This window comes from Pelophylax lessonae (genome assembly GCF_965119305.1).
Source record: "Pelophylax lessonae genome assembly, chromosome: 4".
NCBI lineage: Eukaryota > Metazoa > Chordata > Amphibia > Anura > Ranidae > Pelophylax > Pelophylax lessonae.
The window spans coordinates 123,961,765-123,973,733 of NC_138771.1; the positions used below are offsets into that span (position 1 = coordinate 123,961,765).

Consider the following 11,969-nt stretch of genomic DNA (forward strand, 5'->3'; position numbering starts at 1 on the left):
GGTTGAACATTAGGGACCGAAGTCACCCGGCTAGAGGCTCCTTGGTCTGTCTGTTCAACCGGATCAGATTCTTGTGGGGAACTGAGGCTAATCTTTGGAAAAGGTAAAGAAAAAGATCTGTTCAGGGAACGGTAACTACCGCTCCCTGTAGTACTTAAATGTTGGAAGGGAAGAATCGCACCGGTAGCAGTGGTCGATGCTCGATCTAATGCTCTGAATACCGGTGAAGACGTCCCCCCACCCTCAAGCCGAGTGGGGGCGCACCTTCAGGCTGTGTAATCCTTTGCTTCAGGTTTGGCTGAGTCTGTCTTGTTTGTCCGACCAGCCCTTCTTGAACCCTCCTAGAGGAGTTTTGCCCTTCCCGCTTGCTCCAGCAGAGCGAACGAACCCTTTATGGGCGGTAAAGAAAGGTCCCCGCTTGTTACGAGGTCCTTTAGCTTTAGCAGCCTGTGGCAAAAAAGTGCTTTTGCCCCCAGTGGCATCCTTAATGATCTCATCTAGGGTGGCCCCAAATAGGCGATTCCCCTGAAAGGGGAGATTCGCCAAGGTCTTTTTGGAACCTAGCTCCGCTGACCAGCATTTTAACCACAGCACACGTCTGAGGATTACCGCTGACATAGATGCATGCCCTAATAGGGGGGTAGCATCCAAGGCTGCGTCACAGACAAACTGTAGTCATTGTATAATCTGTTCCATCAAATCAGATGTTGCCTGGGGGATATCTTTCCCCTTCAGGTCCTGGCGCACCAATCTCGCCCATTCCGTTAATGTCTGAGAAACTAGACCAATGACAATTACTGGTCTAAAGGCTGACCCTATCAGGGAAAGGATAGTGCGGGACTCCGCTTCTACCTTCCGATCCACCGAATCCTTAAAGGACGAAGCGTCCTCCACTGGAATAACGGTGGCTTTATTCAGTCTGGAAATAGGTGGATCCACCACTGGTGGTACCGTCCATTTCTTAATGAGGGATTCCTCAAACGGATAGCGTCTAGCAATGCGCTTGGAAATAGTAAAGGTACGCTTAGAATGCTCCCATTCCTCTTTAATCTTATTACCAAAACACTTGGGTAAAGGAAAAACCTTCACCGTCTTGGTGGGTTTGCTAGTACCAAAGGGAATCTCTATTTCAGTTGCCTCTGCCGGTAAAACCTCAAGTCTTAAGGTTTCCCGAACCGCCACAACTAGTGCGTCCACCAATGCTTCTTCCTGAATTATGGCGGAAGCATGAACGTCCTCCTCACTGTCTGAGGGAACTTTACCTGAGACAACAGCCCCTGCAGAGGGACCTGCAGCTGCAATGACTATCTCAGAATCTGAATCTGAAGTATCAGATGATATAGGGGTAGGCGGGGGTCGCTTTCTTGACCCCCGTTCCTGACAGGCCGTCTCCACCCGAGCCACCAAAGACTCCAAAACTGCTGTAAATGCATCCATACTCTGTGCACTGGCGGGTCCCGCGGCCCCCTCGAGGGAAACAGGTGGGGGTACCTGTGTGGCAGGGTCCATGATAATTCCAGATACTACCCGGAAAAATTCAATTTGCCAAAAAATAAAACTTTTTTTCCCGACCCCCAGCGCCACAAAGCCCCTCAGTGTTACCTGCTTAGGGACCCCTACAGAGCGAGAGAGAGAGATAGACCCCAAGGCTCACCACTTGATGCTCAGAGTTTCAAATGCAACTTGTCTCAGCGCTGTCTAGAACAGACAGGAAGTCTTTTGGCTGGCTTCCCGGGAAAAAAGGAGGCGGCTCCGCCCCTCTGTACGCCTTCCGGCGCCTCCCCTAGCTCCACGAGGTGTTTGGGTCACCTCAAACATGGCCGCCCCATGCTGGAGACACGAGGCTACGCCAAAATGGCGGCCTCGTGCGATCTACCAGACAATGGCGGCGGCCTGTACAGAATAACGGCATGTTTGCGGGAGTATCTCGGCCTCACAAACCTTCACCCTCATGGTGATCAGCGTGGCCGGCGGTACCGGACCCTGGCGGGCCGTATGCGGTCCGTGGCAGTCGGGAGGCATCTGCTTAGCTGGAGGAATATGATCTGGAATGCAGTATACATGTATAGACATCGCCCTGTGGCTTCTGACAGGTAGGATACCTTATACTATCACAGTAATGTTCTAATACTGCCACTGACTACAATCATTTAAACATTTTTGCAATTAGATTGTCAGCTCCCAAACCAAGCCTCCTGGTTTCTGGTTCACAAAAATCACACTCCAATAGGGGGATCTGTGACATGTTATAGGATAGAGGGGAGACCCATCCTTACCATTACAGAGAGGGGCCCGCGTTCACCACAAGACCTGTCAGGGGGAAAGGGGGAACATACTACTCACCCTACCGGAACCAGGCGGGCGCCAACTCCTGACAGTACCCCTCTCCACCGGGGTGGGAGGGCTGTCGACCAATACGGACGCCGTGACTCATGGTCATTGGCGTTTAAGCGAGACGTTCAACTCGCAGGGTCAGTCCCCGTCCAGTGGGACTATGTCGCGGCCGACCCAGCACGGAGCTATGGCCTGCACGCGCTCGTAGGCTGAACTGGGGTGACCACTGGATCTCAACATCCAGCCCGTCGCCCAGTTCCAGCTTTCTTGCTTTAAGATCTCACAGGAACACTGGAGAAAAAAGCTGTCTAAAAAATCTAAGAAAAAAATCCTGCCAGGACCGAAGATCCTAGCAAGGCATCTAGGTCCTTACTCCTAACTAGACAGAAAAAAACTGATTTGCTGTAGCAGAGAGAGAGGATATACCCTCTGGGACTGCCCCTAAGGTGTGGCCAGAATGTTTTCTTTCCTGTCTAGTCCTACTCCTGTAGAGGGCAGCATAACCGAGTTGTTATGAATCAACGAGGACTACGTCTGTCAATGAGCGACAGAGAAATTAAAAAAGTAGTGTGTTGGTTTGTTTAACAATTTCCCGCAAACCGACGTACCTGTACGTCGGCTTGCAGAAGTGGTTGTACCGGGAGGATGCTTGCAGCTTCAGGCATCAACCAGATAAAAAAAAATTTTTTCCCCTTTTAGATCCGGTGGTCGGCTTTAAGGAGATAACTGCTGCCCAGCCGTTATTCCAGCTAGCAGGAGGGGATGCCCCCCCCCATCCGGCCCCCTTCAGCGGATCTGCCTGGGTCTCCTGTCCCACTGGGAGACCCAAGCACCCAGCGGGTTGGAGTCCGGAAGCAATGGCTGGTTGGAGTCTGGAACAAAGCCAGATTCAGCTCTGATCACGTTTCCGATCATGTAACCCGGAAGCGACGTCACAATGTCACTTTGTTTACTTGGCTGCTAATGGTGGTGATTTAAAAAAAAAAAAAAAAAAAAATTCAGTATTCAAAAAAGCAGATTTAGGCATACTTTGAAGTGCAGTGGAGGGGTCTTTTAGGTAAAGAGTACCTGTCACAAGGGATGTTTACATTCCTTGTGACAGCAATTAAAATGATCAGATTTTTTTTTTTTTTTTTTCTTAAAAAAAGTGTTAAAAATAAAAAGTGTTAAAGATAAAAAAGGGAAAAAATTCCCCGTGAGCTACCGCACGAAAGAAAACGCATACGTAACTGGTGCCCGCAAATGAAACCGGTGTTCAAATCACACGTGAGGCATCGCCGCGATTGCCAAAAGGGAGAGCAATAGTTCTAGAAAAATACCTCCTCTGTAACTCTAAATTTGTAACCATTAAAAAAAAATTTAAGTAATGAGTGCGCAATTTTAAACAGTAAGATGTTCAGTATCTATTTACTTGGCGTGACATCTTTCACACTATACAAAAAAATGGGCTAACTTTCCTGTTTAGTTTTTTTAAATGTAGTGCAATGTATTTAAAAAAAATAAAATAAATTGCATTTGAAAGACTGCTGCGCAAATACCGCGCGACACAAAATATTGCAACGCCATTTTATTCTTCGGAGTCTTTGCCAAGTGTGTGTGTGTTTATAACTAATTTAGCGACACAGCTCAAATTTCAAATTGACAGACTGTTCACACCTCTGAAGGAAGCTTAGAACCGGATAAGAAGAGAATCATCTGAGGAAATACTCTAGAAAGTTTAGGTGACATGAGTTAACCCACTGGATCCATTCTTAGTACCAGCGCAGAAGAAAGCCAGTCAGGTAAGCTACAGTTAATGATTCTCTTACTCCATCTATCTTATGCCATCCATGTTTTTGCAAAGAATTTGTTTTCAATGAAGATTAAATTAAAAGAAAAAAAAAAAAAAAAACCACATTGCTCTGACCTGTCAAGAGTCCTGCTCTCCTCTATAGGGAGATCGGATGAAGACAGACAGCATGTCTGTTCACATCCGATCCCTTCTGCTGGATGGATAGCGAACTCATTGTTTTAAGCAGATCTTGTCGGATTGGATTACGGGTGTCACCAGACACATTTCCACTGACATCCACCAATCCATAGAGGAGAATGGGTGGCCTGATCAGGTCCGCCTGAAAAACAGACATGTGGACCGGATCTATCCAATCGTGTGAAAGGGGCCTAATTCTAGCACTATGACTCATGTTTAATTCTAAACTGATAAACCTTTAAAAGGCTGAGAGGATCACCTATGGACATCTTTAGTAATGTAGTTGTCATTTCAAAGGGTGTGCAATTATAAATCTTGAATATATAGTACATTTACATCAGTCCATGCCCTCAAGGAGCTTCTGATATAAGGTTCCTAACTTACATTCATACATACACATAAGACAAATTTACACAGGATTATTCTTTAGGAGTGTGAGAGGAAACCAGTGTACCCAGGAGGAAACCCACACAGGCACAGGGAAAACATGCAAACTCCAGGCAGGCAGTGCTGTAGCTGGGATTCAAATTGACGACCCTCGTGCTGCTATAGGAAAGTGCTAACCACTTAGCCACTGTGCTGCTCTGTGTTTGGTATCTATTCACTCAATGCAACATCAGATTTTATAGTGTACCAAAAATTAAGTAACATTGTTTTTGTGTGCGCTAAAAAAAAACTATTTTTTTTTTTCAAAAAATTGTATTTCTGCATAAGGGTCCTTTCACACAGGCGGAGCTCCGTATGTCCGTATTTCATCCCATTTTTTTGCAGATGAAAAACGGACATAATGCATGTCAATGGGATTGCGGATGTCAGCGGATGACCATCCGCTGACATCCGATTAGCGTCCTTTCCGATCAGTTTTTTTGAACGGAAGAGAACCCCATTTTTCTTCCGTTTAAAAAAAGGAATGGACGCAAAAACGGATGTCAGGGGTGTCATCCGCTAACATCCGCAATCCCATTGACATACATTATCTCCGTTTATCATCCGCAAACGGATGGTGTGTAAAGATGGCTCCTGCATATCCAATTGACCATGTGTTGCAGACATCACTCACAAAACTACCTTTGAGTGGTCAATAGGAATCCCTTAATACCACCAGGTGGTCTCTGGTATAGACGACTTGAAAAGAGTCACTAGAATGGGGGAGGAAGGTTCACTTTAGAGCTGTGGAAGGAAAGCATGCAGCAAAAACTCCACATTGTCCTGTTCCAGTGTAAGCGGTTTCCAGAGTTAAATATTTGACCTATCTTTGGGATATTGAGACTAGGAGTATATGTTGAAGTCTCGTTATTTGGTGTAATGTTTATGGTAACTTAGGTGTAAGAAACCTTATGTATTTTTATGTAAAGTAAAGTTTTGTTTCATGCTTTTTATCAAAACTGTTCTTGGGGTCTTTGTTCATTTTAAATATTCACTAGATTTTCCAGTGGCTGTCCAGTATACCTTCATTATAAATTTTGTTGTTCCCAAATTTGATACAATGACCAACTGCAACAGCCACCATTTTATTCTCCAGAGCCTCTGCTTTCATGAAATAGATAATATTTGGGGCTTCTATTTTTAGTAAAAAAATGCAGATTAACATTAATTATGAAAACTAAAAAAATTGCCCAGTAGGCAAGCAGTTAGGCTGCTCAATTTGGACTGGAGTGTACCTTTGACGCTGCCTCTGGCTATAAATGCATGAGTTCATATTCTAATTAGTAAGTTTGCTGTAAACAGAATCTGCTGATAATCAGCCAGTATATGAAGAGCAAACTCTTCCACTGCATAACCGTGATCAAGCTGGGATCCTGCTCTATGATAACTGCAGCTATCGGCAAAGATAATGTTTTGAAATCTGGGCTGGTTCCTTAAGCGCTAGAACAAATATTTGATGGCTGTCGACATCTAAATGGCAATACCAGTCTTGAGAAACTAACCTGTTCGGCACTACACTAGCTCATAATGATGAAGGTAACCTAACATTTCTGCAACATTAATAACAGTTTATATAACAGTTTTTAACATGGCCCCAAAAAAGGCCTAATAAAAAACCCCCACCCCCCCTAAAAAAAAAAAAAAAATAAAAAAAAAAAAAAGGCCTGAAAAAAAGCCCATAAAAAAAATGTTACGATCAGGTGTGAATGGAGCCTTAAGGTTTAGGGCAGAAATATTAATTTTTCAAAAAAAACTTGAAGGTTGCCCTTTGCATAGTTCTATAGAAAAACAAAAAAAGGAGGTGTGAGACGCTCCAGACTTCTTTAATGTACAGTAATTGCATTTAGGTCTGAAAAGAGATCTAGTTTGGAAAATCTGTTAGTGTCTCATCTCTGATACTTTTAGCGATTTCAAACAGTAAGCTTACAAGTAATCACTCATGCGTACCGAGTCAAGAAGGGGGGGGGGGGGCGGCTTTACACCTGGTGCTTTGATGTGGAGTGGCCTACGCAGGACAGTATCTACATATGCATTACTGACTGTATACACCACAGATGTTTGTGGCATGCAGCTGTACTTCATGATGTGCATGAGAGCCAATATACACAGAGAGCTTTACTTCACTCCCCATGGGTCACATTGCTATGGAACATACTCCAATTTTCCTAGACAGGCTACTAGGATTTACAGAAGTTGGTTAGCACAGGTCATTTTTTAATCATATGGTTCAAAGAAATTGGGTAACGCTTCATATTTAGGAAATATGAATGAGAAACATTTATTTTTAACAATTTTTTTGCCCCCTAACAAATTGATTTAAGACCATGTTGCAAAAATGAATACACCCCAATGAAAGTCTTAGGAGCAAAGCTAAAATTTTAGACAACAAAATCCTAATTCACAAGCATTCAACTGCAGGTGAGTCTAGTTATTCATTGAACCGGTGTCCAGCAGACAGTTGATTATAACAGGGCATTACATAAAAAAAATGCCCTTGCCATTTCACGCTGTCAGCAATGGCACCACATGGAAGAAGAGAAATGTCACAAGGCCTGAGAAGGAAAATCCAGAAAATCCTTTCTTTACACAAGAAAGGTGAAGGTTACAAGATGATCAGCAAAGCTTTACTTGTCCATCAGAATACTGTAGAAAAATGGACACAAAAATTTAACAAAGATGGAACTGCAACCATCGCACAGACGTCCACGGAAGTTATCTCCTCGACAGGAGCGTCTTTTGATAAGGGTTATAAAAAAAAAAAAAAAAAAAAAAAACAATTGCCATGCAAGTTCAATGAAGTTAGCTAAAGTAGTAGAAAGTCAAACTGGGGTGATTGTTTCCCGTGACAATACAGCGTACACTGCAGAGGAATGCCATGCATGGGTGCCAACCACGAAGGAAGCCTCTCCTAAAGCCCATACACAGAAAAGCCAACCTAGAATTTGCCAGGGCCCATGCTGAAAAAGAATACTAACAAGTAAAATGTTGGTGCAAAACACCTGTCCCCTGCGCTCTGAGTGGTGCAATCCTCTATCCACCTCAGCTGCAAACTTGCAGATGTTGAGAACTATTGACACGGCAACTCTGAAAAGCTTCAGCATTGCAGCCCCTTACAAGACCAGGGTAGTCTGGGACCACTAAAAACGACAAACACACACAAGGGCGCACCGGCCTAGTGCATTATCCTTTAAAAGGTTTATTTAAAATAATAGAATAAAAATACTCACAAACGAGTTCTTGATAAAAGCATATCAGACAAGATATGAAGAGGCGGCGCAGCCTCGAAACGCGCAAGTCTATACAGCTTGGGGGAGACCATTCATTCCCGATCTCGATGCTGAGGACTTTGTATCTTGTCTGATATGCTTTTGTCAAGAACTCGTTTGTGAGTATTTTTATTTTATTATTTTAAATAAACCTTTTAAAGGATAATGCACTAGGCCGGTGCGCCCTTGTGTTTGTTTGTCGTTTTTGAAAAAGAATACTACTAGGACTCTGTACTGATGATACCAAGATCAATGTTTTTGGAACTGATGGCTTCAAAATTGTATGGAATCACAAAGGTGAGGAGTACAAAGAAAAATGCATGGTGCCTACAGCGAAGCATTGTGGTGGCAGTGTGCTTCTGTGGGGCTGCATGAGTGCTGCTGGTGTCGGGGAGCTGCATTTTATTGATGGTACCATGAATTCACAGATGTACTGCTCAATATCAATAGTAAAGGTGCTACTATCACTCCGTGTTCTTGGTCTTCGTGCACTTTTCCAACATGACAATGATCCAAAACACACATCTAAGGCCACTGTTGCATTTCTGAATCGGAACAGGGTGAAAGTGATTCAGTGGCCAAGTACTGCACGTCTCCTGATCTGAAACCAGTTGAACACCCATGGGTGAATAAACAAAATGAGCATCACTCTGCATCCAGCTAATTAAAAAAAAAAAAAAAAAAAAAAGGGGGTCGTTCTTGAAGAATGGAAAAAGATAGATGTTGCAATAGGTCGCCAACTTGTTATTTCATGCCTAGAAAACTTTGTGCTGTCTTTACAAATCAGAAGTCATACAAAATACTAGATGTAGTCTTTTTTTTATGGGGTGTATTCATTTTTTGCATCAACTAATTTGAGGAAAACTGAAGATTTTGGAATCCAGGTTATATTATTAAACTTACTTTAATGTAATGAGAAACAAATGTTCTATAAAACAAATTTTTCAAAATTTTGGAAATTGTTCTTGTGTTCATTAAGATATTGATTAAAATCTTTTAAAAAATTAAAAAAAAAAGTGTACTCATTTATGCTGAGCACTGTACATGTACAGCTGCTGTGATGGGTGAGGAGAGAATAGAATATGCCAGTGCAAAGGTGTGTAGGGATATATATTATGTATCACATTTGCAGCCTCTCAAAACCCAGATTATCTGTTCAACAGGGGCAAAAAAAATAAAAGTTATTAACCTTACCTAACCGTAGCTCCCCAAAGTTGCCACAGCCAATCTTCTTTCCCACCCTAAAGTTGGGTCCCACCATAAGGACCCCTGAGGAGGTGGTCGAGCTGGATGGCCGGGAGCTATGGCCGGTCCGCACTGGCAAAGCTTTGGCTGCTCGTGGCCTGTCATCCTTCTCCCTGTTGCTATGGTCCATGTTCCTATACCATAAGAGCCAGGCCTAGGGATCCCAGCAGATGCTAAGGGATTCCCAATCAACAAACCCACAAAAACAACGGGGCCTTAATATCCAGCCGAGTATCCTCAGGGGCCAAAACGACGGATCACATCACCGCACAGTGCTGCCAAGGTACCATTTCACCACCAATTGGCAAGTCCATGATGAAGTTTTCCCATGGTATCCAGAAAGGTTCCTAAAGCAGAGATAGAAAGGTAAAAAAAAAAAAAAAAGTTAGGCGAGTGTTAATGAATGCTAGACACAATACCAGCACAACAGAAAATGCTAGGTGAGAAGTGGAACATAATCCACATTCTACACAAGTGGCTTGTAGAAAAGCAATTTATGAAAGTAAAGGCTGTTACCCTTTGCCAAGTTAATGTTAATCAATTAGGTGATGCTGGGTTCACCTTTGAAGCCACACCCTAATTTTTTATTTTTTTTTACCATCCCTCCTATATACCTACCTTGGGTAGTCACAGCTTTACTTTATTTACCAACATTCACTTTGGGATGTTGGTAAAATCTGCTTACATACCAAAAAAAAAAAAAAAAAAAATAGTTTACGGTTGAAGCTTAACGCCCATTCACACAGGGGCGACACGACTTGCTGGGGCGACCTGTGAAGTCGCGGTGCACGCTGCGCGACATGCACGGACTTCATATAATTGAAGTAAATGCAAGTCGCCTCCAGGTCGCCCCAAAGTAGTACAGGACCCTTTTTCTAAGTCGGAGCGACTTGTGTTGCTCCTATTAGAACGGGTCCTGTGCTAATCAATGGCAGGCGACCTACAGCGACTTGTCAGCCTGACAAGTCACGCTAGTGTGAATGGGGTCTTAAACTCTACATAGTTTGAATACTATCTATCCATCGGTACTCAATGTCTTATACCACTATTAAATGTTTTATGAAGGCATCAGCATTCAAAAAGATCAAGGACACATTTTTCATTAAAAAAAATAAATAAAAAAAAGAGGTTTGTTATCAAGGTCAATCCAGAGGCCATTTACTTCAAATCCAAAAGACAGAAAATTAAAGCATAAAAATATATAGCAGCATTGGGGAGGATAGCTTGCAATGTAGTTTCCCATTATGTGCTAATATGAAGTGCATGCTAGCACATTATGGCAAACCGTTCATGTAGGCTCAACATTTTTAATTTTGCTGTGATGGGTTACTTCTGCTTTAAGCACTAGTAATAAATTCTGCCTTCCTTGTGCTGGCATTCCTTTGGCTTATGCATTATTTAAATAAATGTCAGATGTTATACAGTAGCCTAGAGCAAGTTAAACAACTGTAGAGACTGGGTTAGGCTTTCTTTATAAAAAGACAAGTGTAAACAATGAGATCTATAAAGTAGTCACACATACGTTGGTTAAAAGTGGAGTTGCATAGTTCATTTTCAAAGTGAGATGCAGAAAAAAAAAAAAAATCTAGTGGTCCTTTTTTACCAGAAACACCAACAATACACACTTCAATAAGATATTGACACTTTGCTCCGGGTACTCTCCCTACCGTGCCAACTACACTCACAAGGCATTCAAACACTGAAGACTGGCTTTACAATATCAGATTTACCTAAACTATGTATTGAAAGAGTAAACACTAAACTCAGATTTTCTTAGCCCGAAAAAGTACCTTCTAATGCTTCCAGCCTCCTCCAAAAACTAAAATTCCTTATTTTTGCTGCTGTAATCTGACTACCTGTTAGGGTGGCTATGTTTCTTCTACATGGTCTCACTGTATGTAGGAAAATAGCGTCCCTCTCTTACACACTCCCAGAATGGACTAGGGACTCTGCAGGTGGACCAGATTAGACCCTCCATTCTACTCCATGGAGCAGAGGATATGAATGGACTTGAGTTCGTCTACACCCACCTATCCGCAATCCGATCCAGCAACAACAAAAAACAGAAGGGGATCAGTTTCCCTTCTGTCTAGTGGATTGGATCACATGGCAGTCTGGTGTCAATGGACAGGCGATCCGTTTACGACTGATCGCCCATAGAGGAAAGTGGGCTGTCTCTGTCTGCTCAGCATAAGCGGAGCTGACAGACTAGCCATCCGCCTGCTCAGCGGGGATCAGCAGACAGATTCCTCGCAGAACAGCAGCCAATAAGAGAAAAGTTTGTATTCATTGATATAAAACAAAGCCGCCTATGAATGGCTGAGTGCCTCCCAGACCAACAATGTTGTTTTGTTTCAGTTGTGAGCCAAAAAGGTCTCAACTCAACTCACTAACACAGTGCTGTATACTCTATGTATACAGCGGAGGCCCAGCAGGTGCAGGTTAGAGAATGAAATGGTTTGTATGGGCCAGCTTGGCCCAAGCAAACTATTTAGAGTGAAAGTAAACCTGGACACCAGTTTTAACCACATAGGAAGATTTCAAAGAATTAGCCAATGCATTACCTTGCGAGAAGGAACAGTAAAGCACAAACCATTACATTGCACTGATCAGAGCGTAAATATACAGTATGACCAAATATGGCTGCCTACAAACACTCGTCACTGATCGGCTTACATTGGGGTGCCCATTGTGGGCTGTCCCTCTCTCCTTAAGTTGCTGCTGGGAAC

At 43.1% G+C, this 11,969-nt stretch overlaps 1 protein-coding gene across 5 annotated transcripts in view; it reads right to left on the reverse strand.

Moving 5' to 3' along the window:
- The window catches only part of CSNK1G1 (casein kinase 1 gamma 1), a 113,702-nt gene extending 104,131 nt beyond the window's left edge, over positions 1-9,571 (reverse strand). For all 5 annotated transcript variants that reach the window (XM_082255645.1, XM_082255648.1, XM_082255647.1 and 2 more), the window contains exon 1: positions 9,185-9,571. In XM_082255645.1, the coding sequence (XP_082111771.1) occupies positions 9,185-9,370 (186 nt within the window). In that variant the 5' untranslated portion in view covers positions 9,371-9,571. The remainder of the gene's footprint in view (positions 1-9,184) is intronic.
- Between the last annotated feature and the right edge of the window lie 2,398 nt (positions 9,572-11,969).